This window comes from Onychomys torridus, chromosome 1, assembly GCF_903995425.1.
Source record: "Onychomys torridus chromosome 1, mOncTor1.1, whole genome shotgun sequence".
Classification (NCBI taxonomy): Eukaryota; Metazoa; Chordata; class Mammalia; order Rodentia; family Cricetidae; genus Onychomys; species Onychomys torridus.
This window is the reverse complement of record NC_050443.1, coordinates 61,132,915-61,152,503: the sequence shown is the minus strand read 5'-3', so window position 1 is coordinate 61,152,503 and position 19,589 is coordinate 61,132,915. Positions and strand designations below refer to the sequence as shown.

The 19,589-nt window shown below is 45.4% G+C and overlaps 2 protein-coding genes across 3 annotated transcripts in view; one reads left to right on the top strand and one right to left on the bottom strand.

The window, feature by feature from the left end:
• Positions 1-5,821, bottom strand: part of LOC118571933 (serine/arginine repetitive matrix protein 1-like) — a 35,407-nt gene extending 29,586 nt beyond the window's left edge. The window contains exon 1 of the mRNA XM_036171337.1: positions 5,713-5,821. Within this exon, the coding sequence (XP_036027230.1) occupies positions 5,713-5,821 (109 nt within the window). The remainder of the gene's footprint in view (positions 1-5,712) is intronic.
• Positions 5,822-8,100: 2,279 nt separating this feature from the next.
• Positions 8,101-19,589, top strand: part of Sec11a (SEC11 homolog A, signal peptidase complex subunit) — a 33,529-nt gene continuing 22,040 nt past the window's right edge. The window contains exons 1-2 of one of the 2 annotated variants that reach the window (XM_036169479.1): positions 8,101-8,449; positions 16,668-16,777. In XM_036169479.1, coding sequence (XP_036025372.1) covers positions 8,399-8,449; positions 16,668-16,777 — 161 coding nt within the window. In that variant the 5' untranslated portion in view covers positions 8,101-8,398. The remainder of the gene's footprint in view (positions 8,450-16,667; positions 16,778-19,589) is intronic. The other variant, XM_036169472.1, reaches the window with a different exon arrangement.

The window sequence follows — 19,589 nt, the reverse complement described above, 5'->3', positions numbered from 1 at the left end:
AAACAAAACAAAAAAACAACAATAACAAAAAGATAGGTGTGGTGATACAAGACCCCCAAAACCTCAAACTTATTTTAAATAGTTTAGGATTGTTATGACCATCATAGATGGCAAAGAAGTCAAGTGTTGTATAGCCCTGCAATCCCAGGGTTTGGGAATTGGAAGCAGAAGAATCTCCACAAGTATGAGAAAGTTTCAGGCCAGTGGGAACTACACAATGAGATTCTCTCACAAAAACAGATCCTCATCAGCACTCGGGAAGCTGAGACAGGCAGATGAGTTGGAGGTCAGCCTGGTCTACAGAGCAAGTACCAGGACATCCAGGGCTACACAGAGAAACTCTGTCTCCCAACAAAAAAACAAAACAAAACTAAACAAAACAACAACAACAAAAAAAAAAACCCAGATCCTGATACATACTCACTTCAAATAATTAGATTACCTAGTACATTAGCAAAATATACTATAAAGATATACTTTCCAGTACTCATTCATAATGCAATTGGTACGTTCAGAGAAAGTGGTGGCAAAGCAAATTAGCATAACCTTTTAAAAGCAATTCAAAGAGCCTTCACAGACATATGAGTCCCTTTTGCCTCACCAGTAGCTCTCCGGGAAACTTCTCTTTAGGAAACAATCCTCCCTCAAAAGATAACTACAAACACAACAATGTTTACTATAATCTTAATTGTGATAAATTGTAAACACAGTAACCGGTTAAGTAACTGATGTGTGAAACATTGTATAACAACACTATGCAGACTAGAGTGACTTGGAAACATTTGCTTATATATTAAATGATAAAAGATACAATTCTCTAATGTTTACTTAAGAACTGCTGAAGTACATATTATAAAAGCTGTTTTTCTTAAAAAGATAAAATTCGTATTTTCTGCTTTTGTATCAGCCAAGAGCAGAGCAGCAGGAAACAGATGGACCACTCAAAATGTGTAACTGAAGAGAAACAATGTACAAAGATAGGGAAACTGACAAGGAGTTGGGACTCACCCTAGGTCTGCAGGGAAGCCACTATCAATCATCAGCCTCAAGGGCCAGAGATACGACAATTACCAGTGCTGTTAGCTCTAACAGAGGAAAGACCGACAAGATCTAAGACACACAGCCATGCTTGCTTGCTTTCAACTCTCCTATAGTACCTCACACTGGTTGAACCCAAAAAGACACCTAAGGTGAATTGAGCCCAGGTGAACTGGTTTTCAAGGTCAGCCTCTAGAGATAAAGAGCGGAGTGGAGGAGAGTGGGCCAAGGGTCAAAGGCAGGCTACTCATCACGAGCCAAGTGGGACTGCAAATGTAGCTCAGTGCTAGAGTACTCAGTACTAGCATGTACAAGGTCCTGGGTTTGACCACATAGGAAAAAGAAAAGAAAAAACAAAAAGATTTAGAAAACCGGGCGGTGGTGGCACACGCCTGTAATCCCAGCACTCGGGAGGCAGAGGCAAGAGGATCTCTGTGAGTTCGAGGCCAGCCTGGTCTACAGAGCTAGTCCAGGACAGGCTCCAAAGCTACAGAGAAACCCTGTCTCGAAAAACCAAAAAAAAAAAAAAAAAAAAAAAAAAAAAGATTTAGAAAACAAACAGACCTAAGCATGTAGCCAAGGACCTCAAGGAAACTTGGAAAAGCAAGTTATCTAGCATTTGAAAGCACAGATAGCCAGGAAGCAGATAGGGTAGATAAAAGGGGCCAGAAAGACTAATTCATGCTGAGGCCAGGGTGATGGCCCCAAACGAGGTCATTCCATTGTTTTGTTATAATAGTGCACTAGAGTCAAGGTCACGAAGGATATTAATGAGAGATGTATGTGAAAGGATTAGAGAGAGAGCTCACTTTGTGCCAAGTGCTTGCTACACAAGTGTGAGGACCTGAGTTTATTCCCCAGCATTCACGTAAGAGGCTGGGTATATGGCCAAGTGTGGTACGCACGCCTTGAATCCTACCACTCAGAAGGCAGAGGCAAGCAGGTCTCTGTGAATTCAAAGCCAGCCTGGTCTACAGAGCGAGTTCCAGGACAGCCAGGTCTACACAGAGAAACCCTGTCTCGAAAAATAAAAATGCTGGGTGTGATGATGGACACTTGTAGTGAAAGTGCTGAGGAGGTCTAGATGGCCAGATTCCTGGGGCTCAGTGAGCACCAGGTTCCATGGACATGGTGGACAGCACCTGAGGAACCACACAAAAGGATGACTTCCGTCCTCCCCATGCGTGCTCACACACATGCAAACCCCACCCACACATACACCTACACACACACAAATAGATTTTTTAAAAGATTTTTAAAGATGTATATACATTTAAATGGAGCTAAATCGTCTATAATCTACCAGTATAGACTATTAGCATAGATTTCTCTTTCCTAGCCAAACTTCATGCAGTCAACAGACAATTATGTGGTACCTATCCTGTGCCAGGAACTGCGGGGCCCTGGGGGTTGAAGCGGAAACAAAATTAGCCTCCTTGCTCTGTGGAGTTTACATCCTGGTGGGGGTGGGCAGACCATGCTTAGGTGGTGATAAGAGGACTAGGGAACACAGACTAGAATTCTGTCCACTGTCCTACCTATGATAAACCTCTTGATTCGAACCACATCACTCATTATGTGCCAAACCCTCTGGGCAAACTAAGCCCTAGGTGTCTCTCACTTAGACTAAGAGCACCTTAATTGATCTTCCTGTGTTCCACATCCTCCAACTGTGCTGTGAGGATCTCAGAAACAAAGAATTTCAGGATCCTGCTTAAAAATCTTTAATGCTCCCTCATCTACAATGTTGAGTAACAGCTAACTTGCTCATCGCCACCCATCTATTTATTTGTTTGTTTATTTTTGGGTCTCTTTGGAGACAGAGTTTTTTGGTGCAGCCTTGGCTGTCCCGAAACTCACTCTGTAGACCAGGCTGGCCTTGAACTCACAGAGATCCTCCTGCCTGTGCCTCCTGAGATTAAAGGCATGTGTCACCACCTCCTGGCTTTTGTTGTTATCTCCTTTTAAATATTTTTGTAATGTGTTTGGGTATTTTGCCTGCATGCATAATATACATGCATGCCTGGTGCCATGGATCCCCTGGAACTGGAGTTACAGTCTGTGAGCTGCCGTGTGGGTGCTGGAAATTGAACCCAGGTCCTCTAGAAGAGCATCCACTACTCTTAACTGCTGAGCCATCTCTCCGGTCCCGTTTTCATCTTATTTTTAATGTAGATATGTGTTTTTCATATGTGTTCAGGTGTGGTGTGGTGTGGTGTGTGTGTGTGTGTGTGTGTGTGTGTGTGTGTGTGTGTACATATGGAGGGTAGAGGACAACCTTGGATGTTGTTTAGTTTCTGTCCACCTTGGGTTTTGAAATGAGGTCTCTCATTGACCTGAAGCTAACAGGTAAGAGGCTGGCTGCCCAGTGAACCCCACGGATCCTCTTGTCTCTGCCTCTCCAGTGAGGGATTACAAACATGAGCCACTGGCTTTCTTTCCACCTTTTTCTTCCCACACCCTCTGTTCTCATTAAGTTTGACAATCTTCTGTTTGTTCATCCACAAATGTCAGTGTGGTCACTGACCTTTCCAAAGATAAGGGTATCTCCCAGCTCCTTCCTGTATATTTTATGGTACCAGTGAATGTATTTATCACACTATATAATCTTATTTTTTTTAAATTCTGGCAAGATTTTATTAAATATAATACATAGATCAAGGCAGCATATTTCCTGGTCCATATGTTTCCTCTTTTCTTTGGAAGCAGCATGTTTGAGAATGGAACCCAGGGCCTCATTCATACTACACACACACATCCTGGCTACATCCCTGGCTCTGGGTAGCCTTTTTCCTATTACTCATAGCCCAGCCTAAACACTAGAATTGACAACTTACACATATCCTTTCACCTAGCACTCTTTATTCCTGGGATTGTAACTCAGCAGTAAAATGTTTTCTCACCATGTACAAGGCCCCAGGTCCAGTCCCCAACACTGGAGGTATGGGCTTATGTTTACTGTTTTTCTTGTTCTTTTGTTGTTGTTTTGTTTTGTCTTTTCAAGACAGAGTTTCTCTGTGTGTAGCCCTGGCTGTCCTGGAACTCACTTTGTAGACCAGTCTGGCCTTGAACTCAAAAGAGATCTTCTGCCTGCCTCTGCCTCCCAAGTGTGTGTGTGTGTGTGTGTGTGTGTGTGTGTGTGTGTGTGTGTGTGTGTGTGTGCTCATGTGTGTGCTCATGTGTGTGCTCATGTGTGTGCAGGCTAGAACAATCCCTTCTTCAGGAACGGTCTACCTTGTACCTTAGGGCAGGCCTTATCTGGAGTTCACTAAATATACAAGTCTCCTGGGGCTGGAGAAATGGCCCAGTGGGTAGGAAAGCTTGTTGCTTTTCCTGAGAACCTGAGTTTGTGTCTCAGCACTAATGTCCAGCAACTTACACATGCCTGTAACTCCAGATGGCCTCCAAAAGCATGTACACACATGCCATGCACTTACACAGACAGACGGATATACATGAGTAAACATAAAATCTTTTTTTTTAAGTATGCTAGGCTTCTTGGCCTATGAACTCTTAGCAATACACCTGTCTCTCTCCCTAGCACTGGAAATTACAAGTGGATTTCATTGTGCCTGGCTTTTTTGCCTGAATTCTGGGGATTGGACTCAAGTCCTCATGCTTGGAAGGCTGGCTAAGCCATCTTCCCAGACCTCCCTAAAAAAAAAAAAATAAATCCATATTTTTAGAAATTAAAAATGGTTTACAAAAACTAAAGCTGGGGTTGGGGATTTAGCTCAGTGGTAGAGCTCTTGCCTAGTAAGTGCAAGGCCCTGGGTTCAATCCTCAGCTCAAAAAAAAAAAAAAAAAAAAAAAAAAGAAGAGAAAAGAAAAGAAAAAGAAAGCTGAATGTGGTAATACCTATTGTTTCAGTACACAGGAGGCAGAGGCAGGAGGATCACTGGAAATTTGAGACTAGTCTTGTCTTTACAGGGAGTTCCAGGTCAGCTTGGGATATCCTGTCTGAAAAAAAAAAAAAAAAAGAATAGTTATAAAATCAACCCAGGTATGACATTGCCTGCCTGAATTACACTTGGTAGGCTGTGGCAAAAGGATTATCACTAGTTTAGTACTAGCCTGGACTACATAATGAGTTCCAGGACATCCAGGGCTACAGAAAAAGACCCTATGTCAAATAAATAAATGAACAGAATTACAAGCTGGGTGTAGTAGTGCACACCTGCAATACTAGCATTCAGGAGGCAGAGTCGGGAAGTTCAAGGCCAACCTGGTCTACGCGGTGAGTTCCATACTAGCCAGGAGACCCCTATAAGAAACAAAAAGAGAGTTGATGTTGAATATTTTTTTCTGTAAACTTATTGGCTCTGTAGTTTTGTTTTGCTCTTTTATGGAGTGTCTGTTTGTGCCTTTTTTCCCTCCCCCTTTTCTGTACTAGGATCAAGGTGGGCTTTTTCCTACCTAGTCAGTACTGTGCTACTAAGCTGTTGAGATTCATCCCTACTTTGTTTTGTATGTTTTGTTTGCTCCTTGTTGTTGTTTTACATTTTTTAAAATGCATTTATTTAGCCTTTCCTTACAGGGTCTCACTATGCAGCCCTGGCTAGCCTAGAACTCACATGTGAACCAAGCTTGCCTAGCGTGTGTGAGCCCCTAGGTTTGGTTCTCAGCACTAAGACATGAATCCAAGCATCCCTTTAAAACAAAATCCTCCTTTACCGCCACCTCCAGCAGCCTGCAAACAGGAATAACCCCGTGGAGTCTGTTGTTCCACACAGACACGGATGCAGGTGTAGACATTCACATACTCGGAGATGTGTTTCTCCATTCACGTTGAGCCCCACACTCACTAGGCAATTGCTCTACCACTGAGCTATATCCCAAGACATAAAATAAGACCAGATCCTTCTATGTAACCAAGGCAGATCTCAAATCTCAAACTCATTATGTAGCACAAACTAGCCTCAAATTCTTAATTCGGTGCCTCAGCTTTCCAAACACTGTGATTACAGGCATACACCACCATGCCCAATTCTTTTTTTTTTTTTTTTTTTTTTTTTTTTTTTGAGACAGGGTTTCTCTGTGTAGCTTTGGAGCCTGTCCTGGAACTCACTCTATAGACCAGGCTGGTCTCAACTCACAGAGATCCTCCTGCCTCTGCCTCCCGAGAGCTGGGATTAAAGGTGTGCGCCACCACCGCCTGGCTAAAGATCCTATTTTTAAGTGTAGGAACTATATTGTACTTGTTTACCTTAGCATTTTAGCCGTAGTCATAACGACTGTACGCCGAGCAGGACTACGGCTGTTGATAAAATGACTGTGTACGCCGAGCAGGACTGTGGCTGTGGATGGGTCAGCTGGAAGGTGCACTAGGGCAGCGAGCTGGTCAGAGGACGACAGTCTGAAGAGAGCAATGATTCAAGCTGGGGAACGAGGCGAAGGCATATGAAAGCCTTGGCTGTTGCACTGAAGGACTTTGGTGTTTTGTTTTTGTTTTGGCCATGCTAGTGTTCGAACCCAGGACTTTGTGAGCTGGTCAAGTGCCCTGCCGCTGAACTACACACAAAACTCAGGGCCTGCTGGGGAGTCCTGGCAGTACCTTGAGGCCGAAACCCACGTAAAAAAACGTGAGAGACATAAAGAAAGCCTGAGCTGGATTTCTACATCATGGGCTAAAGTGAGAGAAGAGAGAAGGGACCGGAAGGGGAAGTGAGGGCAAACTTCCTTTTTTAGTTTTGGCTTTGGTGAAGTTTTTTTGTTTATCTGTTTTGTTGTTGTTTTGTTTTTTAACCCCTTTGTTGCTTAGTTATTGTGAAGTTGTGAGCTCTCTCGCTCTCTCTCTCTCTCTCTCTCTCTCTCTCTCTCTCTCTGTGTGTGTGTGTGTGTGTGTATTTGGTTGGTTGGTTGGTTTTCGGAGACAGGGTTTCACTGTGTAATGACCTTGGCTGTCCAAGAACTCTTTGTAGACCAGGCTGTCCTAGTCACAGAGATCCACTTTCCTCTGCCTCCCAAGTGCTGGGATTAAAGGTGTGCGCCCGCCGCCGCCGCCGCCGCCGCCGCCACCTGGATCACCACACTCAGCTCTCTATTTTTTAAGTGTTTCATGTATTGGCACTCTCAGCCCAGGACTGGGAAAACTGTCATTGTCTTCTTCCTCACCAAAATGTTTCTCAATGATGTTCAGGGCACTCTGGCTAATAGGACAGTACTGGTAGAGCTGTAAGACTCAGTTTTTTTCAAGCCCACTAGCTTCCTCTATCAGAAGAGACAGGCTTTCTTTCGTTTGCAGCTTATCTGGAGGAAATAGGAAAGGATGCCAAGGATGATGCTGATCTTCTTGTCTGGGGCAGTGAGCAGCAGCATGAGCCACTGGTCCTGAGAGGTCCCTGCTGCAAATCTACCACAGTCCACACAGTTTCTTTCTGAAACCTGCATTATTTTTAAAGATTTGTTTATTAATTATTATTATGTACACAGAAGAGGGCACCAGATCTCATTACAGATGGTTGTGAGCCACCATGTGGTTGCTGGGAATTGAACTCAGGACCTCTCGAAGAATAGTTGGTGCTCTTAACCTCTAACCATCTCTCCAGCCCCGAATCCTGCATTCTTTAGTAGGGCTACCAAACAGAGGCAGCAGGTTATACACAATCAGCTGCAGATGTGGTGTTTGGGCCCAGCAGCCACGTTCTCATGGGCCAGGCAGCCTCTTTCTGGATAGAAGACTTCAGTGCTTTGGGAGCTAGCCCAGTACCTTTGGCATGCCAGTAGTGATGGCCTTCTGGGTCTGTTGGTTTGTCTGAGACAACGCTGCTCATAGTGTGGAGAAAAGGGTCAAGACATTGAGTTCCAAGTTGGTCACAGGCTCTATGAGCCTGAGCAGGACCCCAACGGCCACCACGTGATGGAAGCACTCATGAAAGCCCTCTGTGAGGTAGGACAGGGCCCAGCAGGTGTCTGAGAGGATCTCATTATCTCAGCAGGAGCTGGGAGGGTAGGCAGTGTCTGTCTCATTGCCTCCTCCCAAGGGGTACAGATTCTTGTTTTGACTTAGGTTGGACAACCCATGTTGTGCGGGCCTATCTAACCTAGGGTCACCGCCTTCATGAGCAGCCGCGGGCTGAGCACGGAAAGCGGGCTTCGGCGGGTTCAGCCTGCGAAGGTCAGCTCGGGAGGTCCTTCTGTGACAAGGCCAGGCCACGGGCTGTTCTGGGAGGCTCGCGGGTCATTCTTTGTCCGTTCTTCGCGACGAAGGGGCGGGGCGTCTCTTGCTCCCGCCCCGGAAGCGGAAGTGCAGGCGTCAGGGGGTCCTGTCCGCTGTGAGCCCGGCCCGTGCGGCAGCTGTTCCTCCCGGTGATTCTACCGCGCCGTCTTGGCTGCTGGTTGTCGCGTTCTCCATCTCACCATGCTGTCCCTAGATTTTCTAGATGATGTGCGGCGGATGAACAAGAGGCAGGTGAGCCTGGCCTGTCTCTACCCGGGTTCTTCTGGTCTCTGCCGTTGGGGGGCCTTGCGGACCTCTGGGCCGGGTTGAGGGCCTGCGTGGGTCGGTCGCCTGAATGGATCATTCCTTTCTTTTCCGTCTGTAGCCAAGGTCCCTTTGCCCCCATTCATAGCTCCAGATTCAGGGGACCGAGAGGGAAGGCGCGCCTTCGCCATCCCTTCCTCCCAAGAAGGCAGGGGAGTAACTGGAAACTGTAAATGGGAGTCGGGGTTGCATACTGTTTTGGATACTATATGGCGGTAGACTTAACGTTTCCGGCGGGGCTCTGGGGAGGGCCATTGCAGGTCCCACGCGAGCCGTCTTGCTGCTCTCATTTCAGTCACCTCTCCAGCCCCGCTGGACCTCAGTGGACTTCATCCACTTTATTGGGTCTCGGAGCTCGGAGTTGAAGCAGGTATACCACTTGTGTACCAGCTCCCTTAGCAGAAAGGTGACAGCCCTCTGCACCTTTGACAGATGACAGTGGCACAGAAATCTTGATATTTAGGTCTCCTGATTTTTGTCCTGAAACCTTACTCTCTCTTGGTCTTCTGGCTCGTGTGCTAAAAGGCTATCATTTCGTTACTACGGAAGTTTTCACCTTTTTCGTCTTCTGAACCAGGTGTGTCTGGTGATGACTTTTGCTAGCAATTGACCTTTCCCCCCACCTCTTTTTTAGCGTTTGGTGTTAAGAATTGTCTCGAATGGGGCATTTGTTTTGCACTGGTTATAATTAGCACATAGAAAAGTAGGTGCATCTTTTCTTAGACATACCTACACAATTGTGAGACACTCCAGTCAGCTCATCTGAGCACCTGTCACTTAGCTGTATTTTGTGTGAAACTCCTATCAGTGCTGGGGATGAACCCCAGGGCCTGGCACATGGTCATCACAGGCTCCCACAGAGCTGCACCTCTCGTCTTGAAAGACCTTATTTTTATTGCTTTATTTTGAGACAGGGTCTTGCTAGTAGCTCAGATAGTCCTCCTGCCTCAGCGGCATGAGAGGAAGATTTATACATATATGTCACCACAGCGTCTTACTGGCTAGAATACCTATCTGTCTATTGTAAGGAAGTCTCCATATGTAGCCCCTGCTGCCTGGAGCTCTGTAGCCTAGGCTGGCCTTGAACTTGGAATCCTGCCTTTGGGTCTTGAATGCTGCATAACCATGTCAGGCCAAATAACGTTTTTTTTTTTCTTCTTCAAATGCAGTGCTGAGAATCATGCCTTGGGCTTTTTGCAAATTAGACAAGTGCTCTGTCTAGGGAATTGATCTGTCATTGAACTATAACCCCATCTGGAAAGAATTTTTTTTTTTTTTTTTTAAATGAGATAGGGCCTCTGTCTTGAAATTCAGAGATCTACCTGCCTCTGACTCCCATGTGCTGGGATAAAGGCGTGAGTCCCCATGCCTGGCTGGGTGACCCTAATTCCCACCCCACTCCCCTCATTCCATTCCTAGAAGAATAATTTTGTGTATATGTGTTGCTGGGTATCATACCCAGGACCTTTCAGGTTCTTTTTCTTTCTTTTGTTATTTTGTTTGTTTGTTTTTGTTTTTTTGAGACAGGATTTCTCTGTGTAGCCCTGGCTGTTCTGGAACTCACTCTGCAGACCTGGCTGGCCTCGAACTCAGAGATCCATCTGTCTCTGCCTCCTGAGTGCTGGGATTAAAGGCACGGGCCACCTTTGTCCTGCTGGTTTTTCAGGTTCTAAGCATGTGCTTTACTAGTAAACTACATCTGGAACCTTTGTTTTTAAATTTTTATTTAAAAAAAAAAAGATCTTATTAAGCTTTATATGTAAGAGTATTTGCCTGTACGTGTGTGCACCATGTGTGTGCCTGGTGCCAGGTGAGGCCAGAGGAAGGCATTGGATCCTTTGGACTTCTAGACCAAACCCAGGTCTTCTGCAGCTGCTGAGCTATGTCTCTAGCCCCTTACGTACTTCTTTTTCTATTTTTGTTATTTTGCATGTGTGGTCTATGTGTGTGTGAATGTGAGCATGCACAAGCTACAGGGCACAGGTGAAGATCAGAGGACAACTTTCGGGGGTTGGTTCTCTCCTACTGTGTGACCTTGTTGAGGCAGGGTCCCTCTTGTCCTGCCATGCTATGTATTCCAGGATAGCTGGTCCACGAGCTTACCGGCCGAGTTGTCTGGCTGTTGCCCCTCCCTCCTTTTTAAAATGATACTAATTTTGTGTGTGCGTATATGTGTATGGGTATGAATGTGTCGTGTGACACACGTGGAAGTCAGAGACTGACTTGCCAGAAACAGGTCTTTCTGCCATGTGGGTCCCAGGGATTGAACTCTGATCATCAGGCTTGGCAGCAAGCACCTTTACCACATTGATCAATGCTGTTGCTTGCCCCTGGATTTTTGAAAGACAGCCTTGCCTTTAACCAAGCATGTTAGCACACATCTATAATCCCAGCATTTGGAAGGCTGAGCCAGCCTGGGCAACATAATTGCAGGCTAGGAAAAAAGCACTAAATAAAAACTCTGAAACCAAAACCCATGGTGGTACACACTGTAATCCCAGCACTTTGAAGGTGGAGGTGTGTGTGTGGGGCGGGGGGAGGGTGTCAAGAATTCAAGGGCTAGAGGATGACTTCAGGGAGTTGGTTCTCTCCTTTCATCCTATAGGTCCTGGAGATCCAACTTAGGTTGTCGTCAGATATGGTGGCAAGCACCTTAATTCACTGAGCCATCTCTTCACACACACCCTCCCCGCAAAGATCACCTTTTAACTAGGGCTTGCTTAATCTACGCAGCCTAGATGTGTAGAGTTTATCTATTTCTGTGGTGTAAACCCTTCTAAAAAGGTTAATCTCATGCCATTAACACAACATCATGGAAGGGAATTTAAGAGTGAGTTCCAGGACAGCCAGGCCTGTTACACAGAGAAACCTGTCTCAAAAACAACAACGACAACAACAAAAAGATTTTAATAACTTTATCTACCAAACTTTTTTTTTTTTTTTGAGCTGAGGATTGAACCCAGGGCCTTGTGCTTGCTAGGCGAGCGCTCTACCACTGAGTTAAATCCCCAACCCCCACTGCCAAACTTTTAAAACAAAGAATAATTATCTGAGCTTCTCCCACTTCAGTTACTATTTCCATATTAAGATATTATGGTAAACTTTATGTGGATCTATAATGTAACTATATCACTTGGACAGAAAGACTTTTAAAGTTATGGCCCTTTTTTGTTTTTGTTTTGTTTTTGAGACAGGGTTTCTCTGTGTAGCTCTGGCTGTCTTGGAACTCTCTGTAGACCAGGCTGGTCTCAAACTCAGAGATCAGCCTGCCCCTGCCTCTTGAGTGCTGGGATTAGAGGCAAATTAGAGTGCCTGGCAAATTATGGTCCATTTTTAATATCTTTTAAAAATTTATTCTGTTTTTAATATGTTTTTATCTGATATAGAATCACATCACTTCCCCCCTTCCATTTCCTTCCTCCAGCCACTCCCAAATACCTTTCCTCAAACCTTCACGTCTCCCCCACTTTTAATAGCTTTTTTCTTTATTATCATTACATACGTGTGTATGTGTGTGCGCGCGCACAAATATAAACACAGCCTGCTGAGTCTGTTTTTGTTGGTGGTGTGTATATGGCTTTAAGGCTGACTCTACATTGGACCACCAGTAAGTGGGCTCGTCCCTGGGAGAGGGCAGTTCTGCTCCCAGCATCATTAGTTGCCTGCAGTTCTTTGTCTAAGGGTGGACCCTCAAAGCTTTACCCTTTCCACCCTAACATGTCCATTGTTCCCGTCTTGTTTATGAAGCTATTTTTTTTTTTTTTTGCGGGGGGCGGGGGGAAGAAAGGGTTTATTTGCCTTGTGCTTCCACATCACAGTTCACTGTAGAAGGAGGCCAGGACAGGAACTCAAACAGGGTAGGAACCTGGAGGCAGGAGCTGATGCAGATGCCATGGAGGGGTGCTGCTTGCTGCCTTGCTCCCCATGGCTTGCTTGCTCAGCCTGCTTTTATGAAGCTATTTCTAGGAGAGTGTTCCATAGCAGGCTGCCTGGTTTTCTGGTTCTTACAGTCTTTCCGCCCCCTTTTCTGTGATGTTCTCTGAGCCATAGATACAGGAGCTGTGATGCAGATGCATCGTCAGTGTTGGGCTCCCCACCATCTGTGTGTTTATGCAGTGCCCATTTGGGGTTTTCTGTGATGGTCTTCATTTGCCGTAAGAGAAGCCTCTTTGAGGAGAGGTGGTAGCTATGCTTGTGGCTTGTGCACAGAATCACCTTACTTTGTTTGTTTTTCGAGACAGGGTTTCTCTGTGTAGTTTTGGTGCCTGTCCTGGATCTCACTTTGTAGACCAGGCTGACCTCGAACTCACAGAGATCTCTTGGCTCTGCCTCCCGAGTGCTGGAATCAGAGGCGTGTGCCACCACTACCGCCAGCCAGCCCATCTTACTCTTTGAGACAGCTCTCCTCACTGAATGTGGAGTTTGCCCTTTCATCTCGAAAGGCAGATCAGTGAGCCCCCAGGATCCATTTGTGTCTTCCTTCCCAGTCCTGGGGTTACAGGCCAGCACCACCATGTCTGGCTTTCGGCGGTTGTTGGACATCTCAGCGAGGACTCGGGATCCCAGTTTGCCTACTCAGTCATTTCCCCAGTCCCTGTGGGTTTGTTGTTCCTGTTGTTCATTTTTATTTGTTTGGAGACACAAGCTCCTCTGCAGCCTCACTGTGTAGCTGCAGGCTGGCCTCGAATTCATGTTCATTCTCTGTCAGAACCCCTCAAGGTCTGGGAGCACAAGGGTAAGCCATCACATTTGGCTTACATTTTTTTATTTATTCTTCACAACATAGTCTCCTTATGTTGTGCAGGCTAGTCTCCCATATGCCATGATTAGAAGCATAAGCCATCATACCCAGCAAATTTAAACATTTTTGTTATTTTATTGTTGGCGGTCCTGCCCCCAGCTGAGGACCAAACCCAAATTTAAACATTTTAAAAAATATTAAACTCAGCCGGGCAGTGGTGGCTCACGCCTGTAATCCCAGCACTCAGGAGGCAGAGCCAGGTAGATCTCTGAGTGTGAGGCCAGCCTGGGCTACAGAGCTAGTCCAGCACAGGCTCCAAAGCTACAGAGAGAAACCCTGTCTCAAAAAACCAAAAAAAAAGCCCCAAAAAATTAAAGTTACGCTGGAGAGATGGCTCAGCAGTTAAGAGCACTGGATGTTCTTCCAGAGGTTCTGAGTTCAATTCCCAGCAACCACATGGTGGCTCACAACCATCCGTAATGAGATCTGGTACCCTCTTCTGGCCTGCAAGCATTCATGTAGGCAGAACACTGTATACATAATAAATAAATAAATCTTTAAAAAAATATTAAACTTAAGAGCTGGGCATTTTAATACCAGGACTCAGGAGGCAGAAGCAGAGGCAGGTGAATGTCTGAGTTTGAGGACAGCCTGGTCTACAAAGGGAATTCCAGGACAGCCAGGGCTACACAGAGAAGCCCTGTTTTGGGGTAGGCGGAACAATTCTCTCTCTGGAGGATATTTGCATGACGACACCTACCTATAATCCCAGCACTTTGGAGACTGAGGCAGGATCATGAGTTTCAAGGTCAGCATAAAATACATTAAATCCAAAGTTGAGAGGGCTGGAGAGATGGCCCTGACATTTATGTAGAGTACTTGTTTCTCTTACAGTGGACCCAGGTTCAGTTCCCAGCACCACACGGTACTTTATAACCATACTTATTTGATTCCAGGGCATCTGACACCCTCTTTTGAACTCAGAGCATCAGGCACACACAGTGTGCACAGACATGCATGCAGGGGTGAAACATTCATACACATAAAGTTTAAAAAGACTAACATTGACTACATAGATCCTGTTTCAAAAGTAAAGGCAGAAAAAAGTAAAACTGAATAATTATAATATTTTTTATTTTTAATGTGTGAGTATTTTGCCTGCGTGTATGTAATTATGTGTGCCTGGTGCCTACCGAGGCCAGAGGCAGGTTCAGGAGCTTCTGGAACTGGAGCCATGGACAGTTGTAAATAACTATGTGGGTACTGGGGACCAAAGCTGGGTCTTCTATAAGAGTAGCAAGTGGTCTTAACTACTGAACCATCTCTCACAATCCCCTGGTTTTTACTTTGAGATAGGTTTCTCTTTGTAACAGCTCTAGCTGTCCTAGAACTTGCTCTGTAGACCAGGGTGGCCTCGAACTCACAGAGATCCACCTGCCTCTGTCTCCTGAGGACTGGGATTAAAGGCGAGCGTTATCACCACCAGGCTGTTTTTTCATTCTTGACTTAACACTGATTTACTATTTTTCTCATTTAAAATGTCTTTCAATGAGTGTAGATTTAATGTTGTATCAGTTCAAGATAGGAAATTTTAGAATTTGTGGAGTAGTGCAAGTTTAGTAAACAAATGTGGCCTATATAGTTCTTGACTCTGGAATTCTTTTCGGTTTTTTTTTTGTTTTGTTTTTTGAGACAGGATCTCTCTACATAGCTCTAGCTGCCCTGGATCTCGCTCTGTAGACCTGGTTGGTCTCAAACTCACAGAGATCTGCCTGTTTCTGCCTCCTGAGTGCTGGGATTAAAGGCGTGCACCACCACCCCAAGGCTGGCTTTTTTCCCCCCTGGGTTGGGGAGGTGTTATTCAGAGGTTGTTGAGGGAGACAAAAAGACGGTTAAGTAGGAGAGAAGTTGGGAAGCAGAGTACTGTCAACTGTGTGTGGTATGTCATGATTGAATATAAGTTAAAATAGTAATAAGGCAGCCCAAATGAAACAGTGCAAGGTTCTGAAATATTAGTTATTACATAGATGTTACTGGTGTTTTAGCATTTAGGAATGCCCTTTGGGTAAGAGGAGTGTTGGTTTTTGTTTTTGGTTTTTTTTTCCGAGACAGGGTTTCTCTGTGTAGCTTTGCGCCTTTCCTGGATCTCACTTTGGAGACCAGGCTGGCTTCAAACTCACAGAGATCCACCTGCCTCTGCCTCCGGAGTGCTGAGATTACAGGCGTGTGCCGCCTCGGCCACCACCCGAGTGTTGGTTTTAAGTTTTACTTTAAAGAATGTCTCAAAAAAAGTGCAGCCCAAAGGGGGTTGGGGATTTAGCTCAGTGGTAGAGCACTTGTCTAGCAAATGCAAGGCCCTGGGTTCGATCCTCAGCTCCCCCCCCACCCCCCTAAAAAAGAAAAAGTCCAGCTGGGAGGTGGTGATGCATGATTTTAATCCCAGCACTCGGGAGGCAGAGGCAGGAGGATGGATCTCTTTGAGTTCGAGGCCAGTCTAGTCTACAGAGCGAGATCCAGGACAGATGCCAAAACACCATGGAGAAACCCTGTCTTGAAAAACAAACAAAAAACCAAAAAAGTCCTATTGTGGTGCATACCTACAGTAGCAGCACTTGGGAAGTGGAAGCAGGGGAATCTGGATGGAGTTCAAGGCTAGCTTCGGCTACTTGGTTTGAGGCCACCTTGGGCTACATGAGACACTAAGAAAAAAAGTCTCAGGACTTCAGCAGCCATAGAGGTGCTACTTTGAAACTTTGGGGTTTTTGTTTGTTTTGTTTTTTGTTTTTGGACAAGACCTCACACCTTAAGTCAGGTTGTCCTAGAGCTCACCATGTACCCAGGCTGGCCTCAAATTCATGTAGTACTGCCCAAGTACTGGAATTGTAGCCTGGACACCGTCCATGCTGGTTACTTGAAACTTTTCTTTTTTTCTTTTTTTTTTTTTTTTTTTTTGTTAGAGCTGAGGACCGAACCCAGGGCCTCTACCACTGAGCTAAATCCCCAACCCACTTGAAACTTTTAAGAAAGATTTTCCCTCGCATTTATTTATTTTGATAGTTTATTGGTGTGGTACTTTCTTTTTCTCTTCCTTAGATTTATTAATTTTTGAGGTGGTCTTCTGGCCAAGGTAGGCCTCAGACTCAGTAAGTAGCCTGATAATGATGGTCTTTTCACCCTCCTCCTGACTCCACCTCCTGCATGCTAGGATTATAGGCATGAGTCACCACGCCGGGTTTTATGCAGTGCTGGGGATTGAACCCTGGGCTTTGCACATGCTAGACAAGTACTCTACCAACAGCTAGGTCCCTATCTTGGCTACTTGAAACTTTTAAATTAATAGCTACTAGCATTGACTTGCCTGAGTGAGGATCATAGTGGGTCTGATCTCTCCTCTTTGCTCCACAGCTATACTACCAAGTCCTAAATTTTGGAATGATTGTCTCCTCGGCACTAATGATCTGGAAGGGGCTGATGGTGATAACCGGAAGTGAGAGTCCAATTGTAGTGGTGCTCAGGTAACACTGTTCTTTTTCAAAACAGAATTGCTGGGGTTACTTGGGAGGAAAATAGAGGTATTCTATAAATAATTGTATACCAGTTCCTTAGAAACTATTACCTAGGAAAGAGCCCAGAAGGAAATCGGTTTCTACTCAGTTGTAAGAAATACCATGGGAGGTGTTTCCATTCTGAACCCCAAAGGACCCATATCCTTTTCTTTAAAAACAATTATTTTTAATGATTCGTATATGTGGGGGGGGGTAGGATATGCAGGGGAATGCAGGTGGCCAGAAGACAGACAGGTCGTTATGAGCTGCCCATCGTGAGTATCAAACTTAGGTCCTCTATTCAAGCAGTGTGTGCCCTTAACCACTGACTGTTCCTCCGTATCCTTTTTACACCTTGGTTGCTATGTGCTGAATGTGGTGGCTCAATCCCAGCACTCAGGAATCGGGTAGGAGGATCAGGAGTTCAAGGCCAGTCTTAGCTATATATGGAGGTCATGGGCAACCCAGGCTATATGAGAACACTGTCTTAAAACAACAACAAGAAAAAGGTTGCTATGTGGACTTTAGTTTTGGTTCCTCCCTTAAGAAACTGTACTTCATTCATTGTTCTTTTCCCCAGATTCTTCTCTCTTTTTGCTCCTTAGTTTGCAAATATACGAGGCCTGGAGCTTAGTCCATTAGGCCGCATAGGCCTCCACTGAAGCTGCATCATGTATTCAGTGCTAGCAGCATCACTAGTTATTTCCATATTTTCTCTTGACCTTTAAATGTCATTTCTAAGCTGGACTCCAGGAATTTTGAAGGAAATAACACCATCTCTTTTGGTGATAATACTGATTTTCCACCGTTTCCATCCCTATCTTTGCACTATAAATCTTCCAGGGTTTAAAACCTGATTTAGCAGCTAATTTTTGGAAATTACTATGTGGTTATTGAATTGAATCATTATAGCGCTGACTTATTTGGGGACTGTTTTGTAACCGCTCAGGTCCTTTCTGGAGCTAATACAGTGCACATAGGAAGGAATGCAGCTGTCCCTGATGTCTGCAGTTGCGTTGGCTTCCTTCCTCTTTAGGACTTCATGAGGTGTGAATGATAGGCAGAAGCAGTCATTTTTAATAGACTTTCGAGACCACCACAGTCACTACCGTCAGTGTGCCTGCCATTTTCATAAGGCTCTCCATTGTCTGTTGAGTTTCTATGCTAAGAACGTTAGAACAGCCGGGCGTTTTCATCCCAGCACTTGGGAGGCAGAGCCAGGTGAATCCCTGTGAGTTCGAGGCCAGCCTGGTCTATAGAATGAGTTCCAGGAACGGCTCCAAATCTACACAGAGAAACCCTGTCTCGAAAAACAAAACAAAATCCAAAAAAACAAAACAAAAGAATGTTAGAATGTTTGCCTTTCTTCCTTTTTAAACAGTTTTGCCTGTGCTGGCATTCAATTCATGATCCTCCTACCGCAGACTTCAAGTGCTGAGATTATAAGTGTATAGCAGCCAGATCAGCTACCATCATTTTTTTTTCTTTTTTACCAAGTCCCCTAGTTCAGTTCCCGTTTATCCCAGCAATCTCAGTCAGCCCCTGCTGGCTAAAGAGGGCTAAACAGGAAATAGCCCCAGCAGGGGTCTCCCAGAGGAACTTCCTCCCTTAGTGATGGACGGCAGCATGAACTGAAGCTCTGCTCCAAGATTGGAACATAAGACCGGGTTAAAATGGGGCAGTACTCTGGACACGTTTCCAGTGTTGGGGAAGCCTAGGGACCACCCTGTGTGCTAGGCGAATGATCTGCTACGTGACCCCTAGCAAAATCAAGGCAGTGCTTTTGGTTTGGGTTTTTGAGATAATGTCTCACACTATTTGAGGCAGGGTCTTGCTGTGTAGCCCTGGCTAGCCTGGAACTCACTATGTAGACCAGGCTGGCCTTGAACTTGGAGTGATCTTTGGTCTTCTGCCTATGGATATCATCCCTAGCTAGGTTGTTGTTGTTGTTGTTTTAACAACTCTGTAAAGGCAGAAAAAATAAGCTTTGAGCTGGGTGTGTGTACAAGGCATGCATTTAATCCAGTACTCAGGAGGTTTCAAGTTTAAAGCCCATGTCTATATATTGAGTGTCAAGCACTGTCTTGGGGAAGAATAAAAGCTTTGCTCAGTTAATATAATAAATCATGTCAGAGAGTTTTATTCCCAGAATCCAGCAATTTTACCAAAGCCCTAACAGTAAACTCGGTTTGCATGAATCCTCCTAGGCATATCTGACCACAGGTAGACATTAAAGTCCTTGAAGTTCAGTACTTCCACTGAAGAGAATGAAATTGGAAGTAACCCAGAAGAAACTCTCACGGTGCTCTCCTCCTGCTGTGGCTGCATCATGCTCTCTCCTCTCCGTGTTGGGATGTCCTCAGTGTCGGGGTGTCCTCAGTGTTGGGATGTCCTCAGTGTTGGGATACCCTCTCCGTGTCGGGATGTCCTCAGTGTTGGGATGTCCTCTCCATGTTGGGATGTCCTCTCCGTGTTGGGATGTCCCCTCAGTGTTGGGATGTCCTCAGTGTTGGGATGTCCTCAGTGTTGGGATGTCCTCAGTGTCGGGATGTCCTCAGTGTCCGGATGTCCTCAGTGTCCGGATGTCCTCTCCATGTTGGGATGTCCTCTCCATGTTGGGATGTCCTCAGTGTCGGGATGTCCTCAGTGTCGGGATGTCCTCAGTGTCGGGATGTCCTCAGTGTCGGGATGTCCTCAGTGTCGGTGTCTCCATGTTCGGGATGTCCTCCAGTGTTGGGATGTCCTCTCCATGTTGGGATGTCCTCAGTGTTGGGATGTCCTC